Source organism: Oncorhynchus gorbuscha, unplaced genomic scaffold, assembly GCF_021184085.1.
Source record: "Oncorhynchus gorbuscha isolate QuinsamMale2020 ecotype Even-year unplaced genomic scaffold, OgorEven_v1.0 Un_scaffold_1390, whole genome shotgun sequence".
NCBI lineage: Eukaryota > Metazoa > Chordata > Actinopteri > Salmoniformes > Salmonidae > Oncorhynchus > Oncorhynchus gorbuscha.
Genome location: NW_025746180.1, coordinates 91081 through 112351, shown reverse-complemented (window position 1 = coordinate 112351; position 21271 = coordinate 91081). Strand labels below are relative to the sequence as shown.

At 45.4% G+C, this 21271-nt stretch overlaps 1 protein-coding gene across 1 annotated transcript in view; it reads right to left on the bottom strand.

Annotated features, from left to right (window-relative positions):
* Window positions 1-21271, bottom strand: part of LOC124022438 (ankyrin-3-like) — a gene marked incomplete at its 3' end in the record, with an annotated part of 124621 nt that overhangs the window by 38643 nt on the left and 64707 nt on the right. The window contains 6 exon segments of the mRNA XM_046337363.1: window positions 4377-4475; window positions 8503-8532; window positions 11487-11684; window positions 11758-11856; window positions 14768-14866; window positions 17992-18090. Of these exon segments, the coding sequence (XP_046193319.1) occupies window positions 4377-4475; window positions 8503-8532; window positions 11487-11684; window positions 11758-11856; window positions 14768-14866; window positions 17992-18090 (624 nt within the window).

Below are 21271 nucleotides of genomic sequence, written 5' to 3'. Positions count from 1 at the left end.
CCAGGGTTCTATCAAACACACAGGTTAGGTACCAGGGTTCTATCAAACACACAGGTTAGAAATGTTACTTCACAAACAGGTTAGAAATGTTACTTCACAAACAGGTTAGAAATGTTACTTCACAAACAGGTTAGAAATGTTACTTCACAAACAGGTTAGAAATGTTACTTCACAAACAGGCTAGAAATGTTACTTCACAAACAGGTTAGGTACCAGGGTTCTATCAAACACACGTTAGGTACCAGGGTTCTATCAAACACACAGGTTAGAAATGTTACTTCACAAACAGGTTAGGTACCAGGGTTCTATCAAACACACAGGTTAGAAATGTTACTTCACAAACAGGCTAGGTACCAGGGTTCTATCAAACACACAGGTTAGAAATGTTACTTCACAAACAGGTTAGGTACCAGGGTTCTATCAAACACACAGGTTAGAAATGTTACTTCACAAACAGGCTAGGTACCAGGGTTCTATCAAACACACAGGTTAGAAATGTTACTTCACAAACAGGCTAGGTACCAGGGTTCTATCAAACACACAGGTTAGAAATGTTACTTCACAAACAGGCTAGGTACCAGGGTTCTATCAAACACACAGGTTAGAAATGTTACTTCACACACAGGCTAGGTACCAGGGTTCTATCAAACACACAGGTTAGAAATGTTACTTCACACACAGGCTAGGTACCAGGGTTCTATCAAACACACAGGTTAGAAATGTTACTTCACAAACAGGTTAGAAATGTTACTTCACAAACAGGTTAGGTACCAGGGTTCTATCAAACACACGTTAGGTAAGGGTTCTATCAAACACACAGGTTAGGTACCAGGGTTCTATCAAACACACAGGTTAGAAATGTTACTTCACAAACAGGTTAGGTACCAGGGTTCTATCAAACACACAGGTTAGAAATGTTACTTCACAAACAGGTTAGGTACCAGGGTTCTATCAAACACACAGGTTAGAAATGTTACTTCACAAACAGGTTAGGTACCAGGGTTCTATCAAACACACAGGTTAGAAATGTTACTTCACAAACAGGTTAGGTACCAGGGTTCTATCAAACACACGTTAGGTACCAGGGTTCTATCAAACACACAGGTTAGAAATGTTACTTCACAAACAGGTTAGGTACCAGGGTTCTATCAAACACACGTTAGGTACCAGGGTTCTATCAAACACACAGGTTAGAAATGTTACTTCACAAACAGGTTAGAAATGTTACTTCACAAACAGGTTAGAAATGTTACTTCACAAACAGGTTAGAAATGTTACTTCACAAACAGGTTAGAAATGTTACTTCACAAACAGGCTAGAAATGTTACTTCACAAACAGGTTAGAAATGTTACTTCACAAACAGGTTAGAAATGTTACTTCACAAACAGGTTAGAAATGTTACTTCACAAACAGGCTAGGTACCAGGGTTCTATCAAACACACAGGTTAGAAATGTTACTTCACAAACAGGCTAGGTACCAGGGTTCTATCAAACACACAGGTTAGAAATGTTACTTCACAAACAGGCTAGGTACCAGGGTTCTATCAAACACACAGGTTAGAAATGTTACTTCACAAACAGGCTAGGTACCAGGGTTCTATCAAACACACAGGTTAGAAATGTTACTTCACAAACAGGTTAGGTACCAGGGTTCTATCAAACACACAGGTTAGAAATGTTACTTCACAAACAGGTTAGGTACCAGGGTTCTATCAAACACACAGGCTAGGTACCAGGGTTCTATCAAACACACGTTAGGTACCAGGGTTCTATCAAACACACAGGTTAGAAATGTTACTTCACAAACAGGTTAGGTACCAGGGTTCTATCAAACACACAGGTTAGAAATGTTACTTCACAAACAGGCTAGGTACCAGGGTTCTATCAAACACACAGGTTAGAAATGTTACTTCACAAACAGGCTAGGTACCAGGGTTCTATCAAACACACAGGTTAGAAATGTTACTTCACAAACAGGTTAGGTACCAGGGTTCTATCAAACACACAGGTTAGAAATGTTACTTCACAAACAGGCTAGGTACCAGGGTTCTATCAAACACACAGGCTAGGTACCAGGGTTCTATCAAACACACAGGTTAGAAATGTTACTTCACAAACAGGCTAGGTACCAGGGTTCTATCAAACACACAGGTTAGAAATGTTACTTCACAAACAGGTTAGAAATGTTACTTCACAAACAGGTTAGAAATGTTACTTCACAAACAGGTTAGGTACCAGGGTTCTATCAAACACACAGGTTAGAAATGTTACTTCACAAACAGGCTAGGTACCAGGGTTCTATCAAACACACAGGCTAGGTACCAGGGTTCTATCAAACACACAGGTTAGAAATGTTACTTCACAAACAGGCTAGGTACCAGGGTTCTATCAAACACACAGGTTAGAAATGTTACTTCACAAACAGGCTAGGTACCAGGGTTCTATCAAACACACAGGTTAGAAATGTTACTTCAAAACAGGTTAGGTACCAGGGTTCTATCAAACACACAGGTTAGAAATGTTACTTCACAAACAGGTTAGGTACCAGGGTTCTATCAAACACACAGGTTAGAAATGTTACTTCACAAACAGGTTAGGTACCAGGGTTCTATCAAACACACAGGTTAGAAATGTTACTTCACAAACAGGTTAGGTACCAGGGTTCTATCAAACACACAGGTTAGGTACCAGGGTTCTATCAAACACACAGGTTAGAAATGTTACTTCACAAACAGGCTAGAAATGTTACTTCACAAACAGGTTAGAAATGTTACTTCACAAACAGTACCAGGGTTCTATTAAACTTCACAAACAGGTTAGAAATGTTACTTCACAAACAGGCTAGGTACCAGGGTTCTATCAAACACACGTTAGGTAACAGGGTTCTATCAAACACACAGGTTAGGTACCAGGGTTCTATCAAACACACGTTAGGTACCAGGGTTCTATCAAACACACAGGTTAGAAATGTTACTTCACAAACAGGTTAGAAATGTTACTTCACAAACAGGTTAGAAATGTTACTTCACAAACAGGTTAGAAATGTTACTTCACAAACAGGCTAGGTACCAGGGTTCTATCAAACACACGTTAGGTAACAGGGTTCTATCAAACACACAGGTTAGGTACCAGGGTTCTATCAAACACACAGGTTAGAAATGTTACTTCACAAACAGGTTAGGTACCAGGGTTCTATCAAACACACAGGTTAGAAATGTTACTTCACAAACAGGTTAGAAATGTTACTTCACAAACAGGTTAGAAATGTTACTTCACAAACAGGCTAGGTACCAGGGTTCTATCAAACACACAGGTTAGAAATGTTACTTCACAAACATGTTAGGTACCAGGGTTCTATCAAACACACGTTAGGTACCAGGGTTCTGTCAAACACACAGGTTAGAAATGTTACTTCACAAACAGGCTAGGTACCAGGGTTCTATCAAACACACAGGTTAGAAATGTTACTTCACAAACATGTTAGGTACCAGGGTTCTATCAAACACACGTTAGGTACCAGGGTTCTGTCAAACACACAGGTTAGAAATGTTACTTCACACACAGGTTAGGTACCAGGGTTCTATCAAACACACAGGTTAGAAATGTTACTTCACACACAGGTTAGGTACCAGGGTTCTATCAAACACACAGGTTAGAAATGTTACTTCACACACAGGTTAGGTACCAGGGTTCTATCAAACACACGTTAGGTACCAGGGTTCTATCAAACACACAGGTTAGGTACCAGGGTTCTATCAAACACACAGGCAAGGTACCAGGGTTCTATCAAACACACGTTAGGCACCAGGGTTCTATCAAACACACAGGTTAGGTAACAGGGTTCTATCTAACACACAGGCTAGGTACCAGGGTTCTATCAAACACACAGGTTAGGTACCAGGGTTCTATCAAACACAGAGAGAGATAGAGAGAGAGAGAGAGAGAGAGAGAGAGAGAGAGAGAGAGAGAGAGAGAGAGAGAGAGAGATAGTAAGAAAGAGAGAGAGAGATAGAGAGAGATAGTAAGAAAGAGAGAGAGATAGTAAGAAAGAGAGAGAGATAGAAGAAAGAGAGAGAGAGAGAGAGAGAGAGAGAGAGAGAGAGAGAGAGAGAGAGAGAGAGAGAGAAGAGAGAGAGAGAGATGGTAAGAAAGAGAGAGAGAGATAGAGAGAGATAGTAAGAAAGAGAGAGAGAGATAGTAAGAAAGAGAGAGATAGTAAGAAAGAAGAGAGAGAGAGAGAGTAAGAGAGATAGAGAGAGAGAGAGAGAGAGAGAGAGAGAGAGAGAGAGAGAGATACACACAGAGAGAGAGTGAGAGAGGGAGAGAGAGGGGGGAGAAAGGGAGAGAGAAGGAGAGAGTATATTCTGTGACTCACCACATTAGTTGTGTTTGGAGAAGCTCCATGATTCGTCAGCTGAGTGACGATGTTATCGTGTCCCATGAAAGCCGCCACATGGATCGGAGTGAGACCCGACTGTAACAGAGACACAGAGTTAGGCTAGGAACAAGAGATCCGACTGTAACAGAGACACAGAGTTAGGCTAGGAACAAGAGACCAGATTGAAACGGAGACACAGAGTTAGGCTAGGAACAAGAGACCCGACTGTAACAGAGACACATAGTTATTCTCGGAACAAGAAACTCAGCTGGAACAGAGACAGAGATAGTCTTTTTAAAGTTGTAGGCAGTTCACCGAGTGCATAGCCCCCAGCCCCTAGCTCACAACATAAGTTATCTGGCCCTTTTCTGGTATAAACTGATACCAGAGCCAGCCCCTCTGACCAGCACCAAGCCTTCCTCCTCAAGACCCTGTCAGCAACATGTGTCATGTCCAGATAAAACTCCTAACACAGAACCTCAGCTAACTCAGATACTTCACTTCAAAAACCACTGCAAACAGTCTGTAGCAAACAACTCCAATCACCAGAACTCAGTGTCCATGTCCACCTATCAACACCCCAGAACAGAGATCCACTTAGTGTCCATGTCCACCTATCAACACCCCAGAACAGAGATCCACTTAGTGTCCATGTCCACCTATCAACACCACAGAACAGAGATCCACTTAGTGTCCATGTCCACCTATCAAAGACAAACACCACAGAACAGAGATCCACTTAGTGTCCATGTCCACCTATCAAAGACAAACACCACAGAACAGAGATCCACTTAGTGTCCATGTCCACCTATCAAAGACAAACACCCCAGAACAGAGATCCACTTAGTGTCCATGTCCACCCATCAAAGACAAACACCACAGAACAGAGATCCACTTAGTGTCCATGTCCACCTATCAACACCACAGAACAGAGATCCACTTAGTGTCCATGTCCACCTATCAAAGACAAACACCACAGAACAGAGATCCACTTAGTGTCCATGTCCACCTATCAAAGACAAACACCCCAGAACAGAGATCCACTTAGTGTCCATGTCCACCCATCAAAGACAAACACCACAGAACAGAGATCCACTTAGTGACCATGTCCACCTATCAAAGACAAACACCACAGAACAGAGATCCACTTAGTGTCCATGTCCACCTATCAAAGACAAACACCCCAGAACAGAGATCCACTTAGTGTCCATGTCCACCCATCAAAGACAAACAACACAGAACAGAGATCCACTTAGTGTCCATGTCCACCTAAAGACAAACACCCCAGAACAGAGATCCAAAGATGTCCACCTATCAAAGACAAACACCACAGAACAGAGATCCACTTAGTGTCCATGTCCACCTATCAAAGACAAACACCACAGAACAGAGATCCACTTAGTGTCATTTACATTACATTTAAGTCATTTAGCAGATGCTCTTATCCAGAGCGACTTACAAATTGGTGCATTCACCTTATGACATCCAGTGGAACAGCCACTTTACAATAGTGCATCTAAATCTTTTAAGGGGGGAGAAGGATTACTTTATCCTATCCATGTCCACCTATCAAAGACAAACACCACAGAACAGAGATCCACTTAGTGTCCATGTCCACCTATTAAAGACAAACACCACAGAACAGAGATCTACTTAGTGTCCATGTTCACCTATCAAAGACAAAAAACACCAGAATAGAGATCCACTTAGTGTCCATGTCCACCTATCAAAGACAAACACCACAGAACAGAGATCTACTTAGTGTCCATGTCCACCTATCAAAGACAAACACACCAGAACAGAGATCCACTTAGTGTCCATGTACACCTATCAAGCACAACCACCACAGAACAGAGATCCACTCTAGAATGGTTGAACAGATAGACACAGTCAGTCAGAAGACAACATGTTAGTTAGTTTGTCCTCTGTAGGTCTTCTGAAGTTCCTACCTCGGTCACTGCCTATATAGGCGCTCCGTGTTTCAGTTCCTACCTCGGTCACTGCCTGTATAGACGCTCCGTGTTTCAGTTCCTACCTCGGTCACTGCCTGTATAGACGCTCCGTGTTTCAGTTCCTACCTCGGTCACTGCCTGTATAGACGCTCCGTGTCAGTTCCTACCTCGGTCACTGCCTGTATAGACGCTCCGTGTTTCAGTTCCTACCTCGGTCACTGCCTGTATCCGTGTCAGACCTCGGTCACTGCCGTGATGCTCCGTGTCAGTTCCTACCTCGGTCACTGCCTGTATAGACGCTCCGTGTTTCAGTTCCTACCTCGGTCACTGCCTGTATAGACGCTCCGTGTCAGTTCCTACCTCGGTCACTGCCTGTATAGACGCTCCGTGTTTCAGTTCCTACCTCGGTCACTGCCTGTATAGACGCTCCGTGTTTCAGTTCCTACCTCAGTCACTGCCTGTATAGATGCTCCGTGTCAGTTCCTACCTCGGTCACTGCCTGTATAGACGCTCCGTGTTTCAGTTCCTACCTCGGTCACTGCCTGTATAGACGCTCCGTGTCAGTTCCTACCTCGGTCACTGCCTGTATGGACGCTCCGTGTCAGGTCCTACCTCGGTCACTGCCTGTATAGACGCTCCGTGTTTCAGTTCCTACCTCCGGTCACTGCCTGTATAGACGCTCCGTGTTCCTACCTCAGTTCCTACCTCCTCAGTCACTGCCTGTATAGACGCTCCGTGTTTCAGTTCCTACCTCGGTCACTGCCTGTATAGACGCTCCGTGTCAGTTCCTACCTCGGTCACTGCCTGTATGGATGCTCCGTGTTTCAGTTCCTACTCGGTCACTGCCTGTATAGACGCTCCGTGTTTCAGTTCCTACCTCGGTCACTGCCTGTATAGACGCTCCGTGTCAGTTCCTACCTCGGTCACTGCCTGTATAGACGCTCCGTGTTTCAGTTCCTACCTCGGTCACTGCCTGTATAGACAGTTCCTACCTCAGTCACTGCCTGTATAGACGCTTGTCAATATCCTACCTCGGTCACTGCCTCCGTGTTTCAGTTCCTACCTCGGTCACTGCCTGTATAGACGCTCCGTGTTTCAGTTCCTACACTGCCTGTATAGTCACTGCACTGTATAGACGCTCCGTGTTTCAGTTCCTACCTCGGTCACTGCCTGTATAGACGCTCCGTGTTTCAGTTCCTACCTCGGTCACTGCCTGTATAGACGCTCCGTGTCAGTTCCTACCTCGGTCACTGCCTGTATAGACGCTCCGTGTTTCAGTTCCTACCTCGGTCACTGCCTGTATAGACGCTCCGTGTCACTGCCTGTATAGACGCTCCGTGTCCCTACCTCGGTCACTGCCTGTATAGACGCTCCGTGTCAGTTCCTACCTCGGTCACTGCCTGTATAGTCCGTGTTCCTACCTCACTGCCTGTATCCTACCTCGGTCAGTTCCTACCTCAGTCACTGCCTGTATAGACTGTATAGACGTCTCTGTGTTTCAGTTCCTACCTCGGTCACTGCCTGTATGGATGCTCCGTGTTTCAGTTCCTACCTCGGTCACTGCCTGTATAGACGCTCCGTGTTTCAGTTCCTACCTCGGTCACTGCCTGTATAGACGCTCCGTGTGTCAGTTCCTACCTCGGTCACTGCCTGTATAGACGCTCCGTGTTTCAGTTCCTACCTCGGTCACTGCCTGTATAGACGCTCCGTGTGTCAGTTCCTAGTCACTCCTGTATAGACGCTCCGGTCACCTACCTCGGTCACTGCCTGTATGGATGCTCCGTGTTTCAGTTCCTACCTCGGTCACTGCCTGTATAGACGCTCCGTGTTTCAGTTCCTACCTCGGTCACTGCCTGTATGGATGCTCCGTGTTTCAGTTCCTACCTCGGTCACTGCCTGTATAGACGCTCCGTGTTTCAGTTCCTACCTCGTCACTGCCTGTATAGACAGTTCCTACCTCGGTCACTGCCTGTATAGACGCTCCGTGTTTCAGTTCCTACCTCGGTCACTGCCTGTATAGACGCTCCGTGTGTCAGTTCCTACCTCAGTCACTGCCTGTATAGACGCTCCGTGTCAATATCCTACCTCGGTCACTGCCTGTATGGATGCTCCGTGTTTCAGTTCCTACCTCGGTCACTGCCTGTATAGACGCTCCGTGTTTCAGTTCCTACCTCGGTCACTGCCTGTATAGATGCTCCGTGTTTCAGTTCCTACCTCGGTCACTGCCTGTATAGACGCTCCGTGTGTCAGTTCCTACCTCGGTCACTGCCTGTATAGACGCTCCGTGTTTCAGTTCCTACCTCGGTCACTGCCTGTATAGACGCTCCGTGTCAGTTCCTACCTCGGTCACTGCCTGTATAGACGCTCCGTGTTTCAGTTCCTACCTCGGTCACTGCCTGTATAGACGCTCCGTGTCAGTTCCTACCTCGGTCACTGCCTGTATAGACGCTCCGTGTCAGTTCCTACCTCGGTCACTGCCTGTATAGACGCTCCGTGTCAGTTCCTACCTCGGTCACTGCCTGTATAGACGCTCCGTGTCAGTTCCTACCTCGGTCACTGCCTGTATAGACGCTCCGTGTCAGTTCCTACCTCAGTCACTGCCTGTATAGACGCTCCGTGTCAGTTCCTACCTCAGTCACTGCCTGTATAGACGCTCCGTGTTTCAGTTCCTACCTCGGTCACTGCCTGTATAGACGCTCCGTGTCAGTTCCTACCTCGGTCACTGCCTGTATGGATGCTCCGTGTTTCAGTTCCTACCTCGGTCACTGCCTGTATAGACGCTCCGTGTTTCAGTTCCTACCTCGGTCACTGCCTGTATAGACGCTCCGTGTGTCAGTTCCTAACTGCCTGTATAGACAACTCTCGGTCACTGCCTGTAACACACAACACAACTCTACTGCCTGTAGATGTCCTGTTTCCTAGCTGGTTGCCTGTAACAGTTCCTACCTCGGTCACTGCCTGTACAGTTCCTACTCGGTCACTGCCTGTATAGATCCGTGTGTCAGTTCCTACCTCGGTCACTGCCTGTATAGACAGTTCCTACCTCGGTCACTGCCTGTATAGACAACTCTCACAGATGTGTTTCCTGGCTGGTTAACACACACCTCGGTCACAACTCTACAGATGTCCTGGCTGTGTTTCAACACATGGATGCTCCGTGTTTCAACACAACTCTGTTTCACAGATGTCCTGGCTGGTTAACACACAACACAACTCTACAGATGTCCTGGCTGGTTAACACACAGCACAACTCTACAGATGTCCTGGCTGGTTAACACACAACACAACTCTACAGATGTCCTGGCTGGTTAACACACAACACAACTCTACAGATGTCCTGGCTGGTTAACACACAACACAACTCTACAGATGTCCTGGCTGGTTAACACACAACACAACTCTACAGATGTCCTGGCTGGTTAACACACAACACAACTCTACAGATGTCCTGGCTGGTTAACACACAACACAACTCTACAGATGTCCTGGCTGGTTAACACACAACACAACTCTACAGATGTCCTGGCTGGTTAACACACAACACAACTCTACAGATGTCCTGGCTGGTTAACACACAGCACAACTCTACAGATGTCCTGGCTGGTTAACACACAACACAACTCTACAGATGTCCTGGCTGGTTAACACACAGCACAACTCTACAGATGTCCTGGCTGGTTAACACACAACACAACTCTACAGATGTCCTGGCTGGTTAACACACAACACAACTCTACAGATGTCCTGGCTGATGTTAACACACAGCACAACTCTACAGATGTCCTGGCTGGTTAACACACAGCACAACTCTACAGATGTCCTGGCTGGTTAACACACAACACAACTCTACAGATGTCCTGGCTGGTTAACACACAGCACAACTCTACAGATGTCCTGGCTGGTTAACACACAACACAACTCTACAGATGTCCTGGCTGGTTAACACACAACACAACTCTACAGATGTCCTGGCTGGTTAACACACAACACAACTCTACAGATGTCCTGGCTGGTTAACACACAACACACTCTACAGATGTCCTGGCTGGTTAACACACAACACAACTCTACAGATGTCCTGGCTGGTTAACACACAACACAACTCTACAGATGTCCTGGCTGGTTAACACACAACACAACTCTACAGATGTCCTGGCTGGTTAACACACAACACAACTCTACAGATGTCCTGGCTGGTTAACACACAACACAACTCTACAGATGTCCTGGCTGGTTAACACACAACACAACTCTACAGATGTCCTGGCTGGTTAACACACAACACAACTCTACAGATGTCCTGGCTGGTTAACACACAACACAACTCTACAGATGTCCTGGCTGGTTAACACACAACACAACTCTACAGATGTCCTGGCTGGTTAACACACAACACAACTCTACAGATGTCCTGGCTGGTTAACACACAACACAACTCTACAGATGTCCTGGCTGGTTAACACACAACACAACTCTACAGATGTCCTGGCTGGTTAACACACAACACAACTCTACAGATGTCCTACCTGGTTAACACACAGCTAACCAGCCTGGTTAACACACAGCTAACCAGCCTGGTTAACACACAGCCAGCCTGGTTAACACACAGCTAACCAGCCTGGTAAACACACAGCTAACCAGCCTGGTTAACACACAGCTAACCAGCCTAGTTAACACACAGCTAACCAGCCTGGTAAACACACAGCTAACCAGATACTAACCAGATAAACATGTGGAGTTACAGTAACTGGCCTCTGGCTGCTTTGAGGTTTGGCACCGTGTGTTATTTCTTCAGTTCCCTCTTTACTTCTTCCTTTTTCTCTCTACACTTCAGTCATTCTGTTCCAATGACTAAACACCATACCAGTATACTAGTGGCTGCCTGATGCCATAAACCCTAGCCCTAACCCTGCAGCCAGCCAACACACTTTACTGTCAGCCTCAGAGGCTGTGGACTGGATGAGGCAGAATGATATACAACAGGAAGTGATGTTACTGTTCCCATGTCACTCTTCTGTGTTTCCAATTTAGTGTGGATCCCAGGAAGAGTAGCTACTGCTAAAGTTAATGCTAACTTATTATTAAAATAATGCTAAGCTTAAGCTAAGCTAACATCTAACAGCGATTTTAAATACACAGTGTGACTGATGCTTACCAGTGCTTTAGCGTTGGGATTGGCCTTCTTGTCCACAATGACCTTGGCGACCTTGTAGTGTCCGCAGTGGGCGGCGACATGCAAGGCCGTCAGATAGTCGTTGGTGACATCATCAACAGGAACCTCGTGGTGTAGCAGGAGCTGAACACAGTTCAGATGGTCCCCCTGGGTGGCCATGTGGAGGGGAGACAGACCGTTCTGGAGGGGGACAGACAGACAGTTTAGAGGGGGGACAGGGACAGAGAGAAAGACATTGTCATAGTTACTGTACCTTAGTTTTGGACAGGATGGGAGCTCCTCTGTCTAGCAGCATCTCCAGCACCTGTTCATGTCCGCTCCTGGCGCCACAGTGGAGAGGGGTCAGACCGTCCTGGGGTCAAAGGTTAAGGGGAAGTAGGGCATTACACAGGTTACTTACTGGATCTCTGACTATTGGTTCTTTCCTGCTGGGCTTTCTAGATGTTTTGTGTATGTTGTGTGTGAGCTAGATTGACTTCCTGTAGGACATTTACATTTACATTTAAGTCATTTAGCAGACAATAAACATGAATCTGACCACAGACCAGTCCTCCCGTAGGACAGTAAACATGAATCTGACCACAGACCAGTCCTCCTGTAGGACAATAAACATGAATCTGACCACAGACCAGTCCTCCCGTAGTGAATCTGACCACAGACCAGTCCTCCAGTAGGGCAATAAACATGAATCTGACCCCAGACCAGTCCTCCCGTAGGACAATAAACATGAATCTGACCACAGACCAGTCCTCCTGTAGGACAATAAACATGAATCTGTCCTCCAGTAGGGCAATAAACATGAATCTGACCACAGACCAGTCCTCCCGTAGGACAATAAACATGAATTGACCACAGACCAGTCCTCCTGTAGGACAATAAACATGAATCTGACCATCTCCTGTAGGACAATAAACATGAATCTGACCACAGACCAGTTCCCGTAGGACAATAAACATGAATCTGACCACAGACCAGTCCTCCTGTAGGACAATAAACATGATGACCACAGACCAGTCCTCCAGTAGGGCAATAAACATGAATCTGACCACAGACCAGTCCTCCCGTAGGACAATAAACATGAATCAGACCACAGACCAGTCCTCCCGTAGGACAGTAAACATGAATCTGACCACAGACCAGTCCTCCCGTAGGGTAATAAACATGAATCTGACCATGGTCCAGTCCTCCCGTAGGGCAATAAACATGAATCTGACCACAGACCAGTCCTCCTGTAGGACAATAAACATGAATCTGACCACAGACCAGTCCTCCTGTAGGACAATAAACATGAATCTGACCACAGACCAGTCCTCCCGTAGGACAATAAACATGAATCTGACCACAGACCAGTCCTCCTGTAGGACAATAAACATGAATCTGACCACAGACCAGTCCTCCAGTAGGGCAATAAACATGTAGACCAGTCCTCCCGTAGGACAATAAACATGAATCTGACCACAGACCAGTCCTCCCGTAGGACAAAACATGAATCTGACCATGAATCTGACTGACCATGGTCCAGTCCTCCCGGGGCAATAAACCTGACCACAGACCAGTCCTCCTGTAGGACAATAAACATGAATCATTTACAGTAGTATTGCTATTTCTATTGTCAAAACAACCATGTTACATCTGGGACTGAGACAATACTAGAGAAGAGCAGCTTCCATACAGGGCTTTCACGTTGTCACTACATCGAAGCTCTATGAGGTCCGACTGTATAGGGCTTTAATTCAAACAGGTTTCACGTTTCACGTTGCGTCACTACATCATGGGAAGTTCTTGTGAGGTCCGAAACATGGAGGTTAAGAATTCACAGGTTTCACGTTGCGTCACTACATCATGGGAAGTTCTATGAGGTCCGACTGTAAGAATTCACAGGTTTCACGTTGCGTCACTACATCGTGGGAAAGCTCTATGAGGTCCGACTGAGCGTTGTTCTGCCATGCAGGGCTTTATGTCATAATATAAACCCAAACAGAAACATGGAGGTTAAGAATTCACTGTTTCACGTTTCACTAGAGTTTCACAGTTTCACGTTGCGTCACTACATCATGGGAAGTTCTATGAGGTCCGACTGTAAGAATTCACAGGTTTCACGTTGCGTCACTACATCTAAGCTCTATGAGGTCCGACTGAGTTGTTCCGACTGGGCTTTATGTCATAATATAAACCCAAACAGAAACATGGAGGTCACAGGTTTCACGTTGCGTCACTACATCGTGGGAAGTTCTATGAGGTCCGACTGAGCGTTGTACTGCCATACAGGGCTTTATGTCATAATATAAACCCAAACAGAAACATGGAGGTTAAGAATTCACAGGTTTCACGTTGCGTCACTACATCGTGGGAAGCTCTATGAGGTCCGACTGAGCGTTGTACTCAGTGCATTCTCAATTGGCGCTGATGAAGATTTAGTGACTTGGAAACACAAAGACACTTCTAAAGTGATGAATGTTCCATTGCCATTCTGGCTGGCAACATCTTTATCCCTTGCTTGCTAGCTAGCCAACTACGGCTAAATTACCATCACGTCAAAAAGTACAGCCAGAATAACAGCAAAGTAGCCGCATTTTCATTTGCTCAAGTTGTTTTCTAGTGACATTTATTTGGATACATCCATAACGATGAGCTAATGAGGTACGATTTTGCCAGGCGTAGGAAATGTGGTCACTCGTCAGGACTGCTCACTCGTTGTTCAGAGGAGCCAACAACACAGCTAACACAATCACTTCAAACTGAAGCTGGAAAGACTACAAACTATCTGCACTTCGTTTAGCTTATATTAACCTTTTAATGGACATTTCTTTGTATATATCCATAAAAAGTATACAAGCTGATTCATGATTTGGACTGTCTGAGAAACTCTGCCTGCCTGTCTGTCTCGTCCCGACACCCGACACATTACTATGGGACAGCTGGAGATCTAATATGAATATAGAAACAATGTTGAAAATGTCGGAGTGACAGACAGCAAGGTTTATACAAATCTCCGCTGTTAAAACTAAATGTTAGTCTAAAAGAAATGTGAGATAATGTCTAGATGCTTTTTATAGTGGAGATAAAGGTTATAAATTGCCTGGCTGGGCTGATGAGACTGTGGATTGTGCAGTCAGATGGAAGAGAGTAAATAGGCATTTTAATGTCATAGATTTAGCCGGTGGTAACTTGTGGAATAGACGCCGGCTGGAATGCTGATTTAACCAATCAGCATTCAGGATTAGACCCACCCATTGTATAATGTAGTACAGTGTATATCTAACCTTAGTCCTGGCGTCTATCGTGCCTCCCCTCTCCAGCAGAACTTTCACCATGTTGCCATTCCCTCTCTTAGAAGCCACATGCAGCGGTGTGATGTCATTCTGAGAAGGGGAGACACAACATCAAGTCATAAATACAGTACAGTCATTATTTCCATCAGATTAGACATTAAGATAATACCCACACATACAGTAAAGTCATTATTTCCATCAGATTAGACATTAAGACAATACCCACACATGCAGTATAGTCATTATTCCCATCAGATTAGACATTAAGACAATACCCACACATACAGTATAGTCATTATTCCCATCAGATTAGACATTAAGACAATACCCACACATACAGTATAGTCATTATTTCCATCAGATTAGACATTTAGACAATACCCACACATACAGTATAGTCATTATTCCCATCAGATTAGACATTAAGACAATACCCACACATGCAGTATAGTCATTATTCCCATCAGATTAGACATTAAGACAATACCCACACATACAGTATAGTCATTATTCCCATCAGATTAGACATTAAGACAATACCCACACATACAGTATAGTCATTATTTCCATCAGATTAGACATTTAGACAATACCCACACATACAGTATAGTCATTATTCCCATCAGATTAGACATTAAGACAATACCCACACATACAGTATAGTCATTATTCCCATCAGATTAGACATTAAGACAATACCCACACATACAGTATAGTCATTATTTCCATCAGATTAGACATTAAGATAATACCCACACATACAGTATAGTCATTATTCCCATCAGATTAGACATTAAGACAATACCCACACATGCAGCACTTTGAATGACACTAACAGCAGGTTATCAGTGGTATGTTCTGAGTGTATTGTAAACAGCTACACCCTATGAAGATACCCTTAACACAACCTAAAGTACAGTATCACTGTCAGTTGTGTCTGCAGGACAGTCAGGTCTGAGGTAGTCTGTGGTACTGGGGTTAGTAACTGTGTCTGCAGGACAGTCAGGTCTGAGGTAGTCTGTGGTACTGGGGTTAGTGAACTGTGTCTGCAGGACAGTCATGTCTGAGGTAGTCTGTGGTACTGGGCTGAAGAACACCTCCCTCTAGTGACAGCTAATGGTATTCATATATCAGCTCAAACCAGCTCAAATCACGTGCTATGACAGAGTAAATGCATGATGTGCATCTATAAGCATCTATAGGCTCATATTTCATAGTGCAGAGATATGACCGACTGAGAGCCTTGGCAGGGTGTGTCCATGTGTAAGGGCCTTGGCAGGGGGAGTGCAGACTGACTCCAGCAGCTGTAGAATGATATCTGCAGGGGCTATTGGGTACTACCCTGCACATTCGGCCTGATGAGTCTTACCCTGGTCTTCTTTTAGAGGACTCTTACCCTGGCCTTGTTTTAGAGGAGTCTTACCTATACTGGTCTTGTTTTAGAGGAGTCTTACCTATACTGGTCTTGTTTTAGAGTGTCTCCTGACCCCTCCTGTCTCCAGTATTTATGCTGCAGTAGTTTATGTGTCGGGGGGCTAGGGTCAGTTTGTTATATCTGGAGTACTTCTCCTGTCCTATTCGGTGTCCTGTGTGAATTTAAGTGTGCTCTCTCAAATTCTCTCTTTCTTTCTCTCTCTCGGAGGACCTGAGCCCTAGGACCATGCCTCAGGACTACCTGACATTATGACTCCTTGCTGTCCCCAGTCCACCTGGCCGTGCTGCTGCTCCAGTTTCAACTGTTCTGCCTTATTATTATTAGACCATGTTGGTCATTTATGAACATTTTAAAATCTTGGCCATGTTCTGTTATAATCTCCACCCGGCACAGCCAGAAGAGGACTAGCCACCCCACATAGCCTGGCCTTGTTTTAGAGGAGTCTTACCCTGGCCTTGTTTTAGTGAAGTCTTACCCTGGCCTTGTTTTAGAGGAGTCTTACCCTGGCCTTGTTTTAGAGGAGTCTTACCCTGGCCTTGCTTTAGTGAAGTCTTACCCTGGCCTTGTTTTAGAGGAGTCTTACCCTGATCTTGTTTTAGAGGAGTCTTACCCTGGCCTTGTTTAGAGGAGACTTACCAACCCTGGCCTTGTTTTAGAGGAGTCTTACCCTGGTCTAGTTTTAGAGGAGTCTTACCCTGGCCTTGCTTTAGAGGAGGCTTACCCTGGCCTTGTTTTAGAGGAGTCTTACCCTGATCTTGTTTTAGAGGAGTCGTACCCTGGCCTTGTTTAGAGGAGACTTACCAACCCTGGTCTTGTTATGGAGGAGTCTTACCCTGGCATTGTTTTAGAGGAGTCTTACCCTGGTCTTGTTTTAGAGGAGTCTTACCCTGGTCTTGCTTTAGAGGAGTCTTATCCTGGCCTTGTTGTAGAGGAGTCTTACCCTGGCCTTGTTTTAGAGGAGTCTTACCCTGGCCTTGTTTTAGAGGAGTCTTACCCTGGCCTTGTTTTAGAGGAGTCTTACCCTGGTCTTGCTTTAGAGGAGTCTTATCCTGGCCTTGTTGTAGAGGAGTCTTACCCTGGCCTTGTTTTAGAGGAGTCTTACCCTGGCCTTGTTGTAGAGGAGTCTTACCCTGGCCTTGTTTTAGAGGAGTCTTACCCTGGCCTTGCTTTAGAGGAGTCTTACCCTGGCCTAATTTTAGAGGAGTCTTACCCTGGCCTTGCTTTAGAGGAGTCTTACCCTGGCCTTGTTTTAGAGGAGTCTTATCCTGGCCTTGCTTTAGAGGAGTCTTACCCTGGCCTAGTTTTAGAGGAGTCTTACCCTGGCCTTGCTTTAGAGGAGTCTTACCCTGGCCTTGCTTTAGAGGAGTCTTGCCCTGGCCTAGTTTTAGAGGAGTCTTACCCTGGTCTTGTTTTAGATGAGTCTTACCCTGGCCTAGTTTTAGAGGAGTCTTACCCTGGCCTTGTTTTAGAGGAGTCTTACCCTGGCCTTGTTTTAGAGGAGTCTTACCCTGGTCTTGTTTTAGATGAGTCTTACCCTGGCCTAGTTTTAGAGGAGTCTTACCCTGGCCTTGCTTTAGAGGAGTCTTACCCTGGTCCTTGCTTTAGAGGAGTCTTACCCTGGCCTAGTTTTAGAGGAGTCTTACCCTGGCCTTGCTTTAGAGGAGTCTTACCCTGGTCCTTGCTTTAGAGGAGTCTTACCCTGGCCTAGTTTTAGAGGAGTCTTACCTTGGTCCTTGCTTTAGAGGAGTCTTACCCTGGCCTAGTTTTAGAGGAGTCTTACCCTGGCCTTGAAGTCCACGGCAGCGCCGCGGTTGAGGAGGAGCGTTGCCACGTTGATGTTGCCGTAGTGAGCAGCAATGTGCAGCGGAGTAAAGCCACTCTAGAAAACAGACACATCATGACATCAGCACTCAGTCACAACACAACCAATCAGAGCAGCCTCTCACACCGTCATAGCCAGATGGGACTGCTCTTTGATCAGACACACTGCAGACCCTTCCTACAGCCCAATGATCTACTTCCTCCCAAAGTGTGCGCTTGTTCACTTCCCTTCACTGATTTTAAAGTAAATGACTGGTATATGAAATATGGTAGAAACGACCACTAGTCTATGGTTCCTCCATAGAGTTTTAGTTCATCAGTTGTGAACTTCAAGTTGTCTGAAGCAGATGTTGTACTTGACTATACACTCAGTAGTGCTGGGTGGAACTGTGATCTACAGTAGGCCTGTTAGCTGTGTTCGCTGTTGGGGAACAGAAAAAGCAGCATACACACATTTAGAGTAGAGGACTGTTGATGCTGCAGCCATCACTAGGGCTTTCTGCTGACCGACACCTGCCTGCCTCAGGGTGCCTGGGTTAGAGTTCTCCTGCCTGGGTTAGAGTCATGCACAAGCCTGGGGATGTTAAGGCAGAGACACCCACTGAGAGGGACTAGTGGACTGGGTCTCTGCTGCTGGAGGATAGCTTCCTTTATTCTTTATTTGGATCCACATTAGCTGGCACCTTGGCAACCGCTAGTCTTCCTGGGGTCTAATGGTGTCTTACAGTACCTCATCACAGAACTCAGCCTGTGGTGCTGACACAGAGGCCAGGAGACAGACTTACTGCATCATCACCATCCCCAACTCTAACATCGTGGCTAACCAACTCTAACATCATGCTAACCAACTCTAGCATCATGTTAAGCAACTCTAACATCATGCTAATCAACTCTAACATCATGCTAATCAACTCTAACATCATGCTAACCAACTCTATTCAACTCTAACATCATGTTAACCAACTCTACAATCATGGCTAACCAACTCTAACATCATGTTAACCAACTCTAACATCATGTTAACCAACTCTAACATCATGTTAACCAACTCTAACATCATGCTAACCAAATCAAGTCTAATTTTATTGGCCACATACAGATGTTATTGCAGGTGTAGTGAAATGCTTGTGCTTCTAGAGCGACAGTGCAGTAATATCTAACAAGTAATATCATATTCTCAAAATCTAAGTCAGGAATGGATTAAGCATATATACATACAGGATTTGTCAGAGCGGCATTGGACCAACTCTAACATCACACTAACCAACTCTAACATCACACTAACCAACTCTAACATCACGGTAAACAACTCTAACATCACACTAACCAACTCTAACCAGCTCTAACCAACTCTAACATCACGGTAAACAACTCTAACATCACACTAACCAACTCTAACATCACGGTAACCAACTCTAACATCACGCTAACCAACTCTAACATCATGTTAACCAGCTCTAACCAGCTCTAACATCATGTTAACCAGCTCTAACATCAAACCAACTCTAACATCATGTTAACCAACTCTAACATCACGCTAACCAACTCTAACATCATGCTAACCAACTCTAACATCACAGCTAAACAACATCTTAACATCAGCTCTAACCAACTCTAACATCATGTTAACCAGCTCTAACTAACTCTAACATCATGTTAACCAGCTCTAGCCAACTCTAACATCATGTTAACCAGCTCTAACCAGCTCTAACATCATGTTAACCAGCTCTAACTAACTCTAACATCACGCTAACCAACTCTAACATCACGTTAACCAACTCTAACACCACGCTAACCAACTCTAACCTCATGTTAACCAGCTCTAACCAACTCTGACATCATGTTAACCAGCTCAAACCAACTCTAACATCATGTTAACCAGCTCTAACCAGCTCTAACATCATGTTAACCAGCTCTAGCCAACTCTAACATCATGTTAACCAGCTCTAACTAACTCTAACATTATGCTAACCAGCTCTACCATCACGTTAACCAGGTCTAACATCATGTTAACCAGCTCTAACCAGCTCTAACATCATGTTAACCAGGTCTAACATCATGTTAACCAGCTCTAACATCATGCTAACAAACTCTAACTAGCGCTTACCCTGGCCTTGTTTTAGAGGAGAGGAGAACTGAAAGCGCGAACCATCGCATTTAATCATGACAAGGTGCCTGGGAATATGGCCGAATAAAAACAGTGTAGTTATTTCCTCCGTAAGGCAATCAAACAGGCAAAACGTCAGTATAGAGACAAAGTGGAGTCTCATTTCAACGGCTCAGACATGAGACGTATGTGGCAGGGTCTACAGACAATCACAGGAAAACGACACATCGCGGACACTGACGTCTTGCTTCCGAGACAAGCTAAACACCTTCTTCGCCCGCTTTGAGGATAACACAGTGCGACTGACACGGCCCACTACCAAGAACTGTGGGCTCTCATTCTCCGTGGCCAACGTGAGTAAGACATTTAAGCGTGTTAACACTCGCATGGCTGCCGGCCCAGACGGCATCCCTAGCCACGTCCTCAAAGCATGCGCAGACCAGCTGGCTGGAGTGTTACAGACATATTCAATCTCTCCCTATCCCAGTCTGTTGTCCCCATATGCTTCAAGATGTCCACCACCTTCTGTCATCATGAAGTGATTTGAGAGATTAGTCAAGGATCATATCACCTTTACCTTACCTGACACCCTAGACCCACTTCAATTTGCTTACCACCCCAATAGATCCACAGACGATACAATCGCCTGCACACTGCCCTATCCCATCTGGACAAAAGGAATATCTATGTAAGAATGCTGTTCATTGACTACAGCTCAGCATTCAACACCATAGTACCCTCCAAGTTCATCATTAAGCTCAAGGCCCTGGGTCTGAACCCTGCCCTGTGCAACTGGGTCCTGGACTTACTGACAGGCTGCCCCCAGCTGGTGAATGTAGGAAACAACACCTCCTCATCGCTGATCCTCAACACAGGAGCCCCACAAGGATGCATGCTCAATCCCCACCTGTACTCCCTGTACACCCATGACTGCGTGGCCACGCACGCCTCCAACTCAATCATCAAGTTTGCAGACGACACAACAGTAGTAGGCCTAATTACCAACAATGACAAGACAGCCTACAGAGAGGAGGTGAGTTCACTCGGAGTGTGGTGTCAGGAAAACAACCTCCCACCAAACATCCACAAAACAAAGCGGCTGATCATGGACTTCAGGAAACAGCAGAGGGAG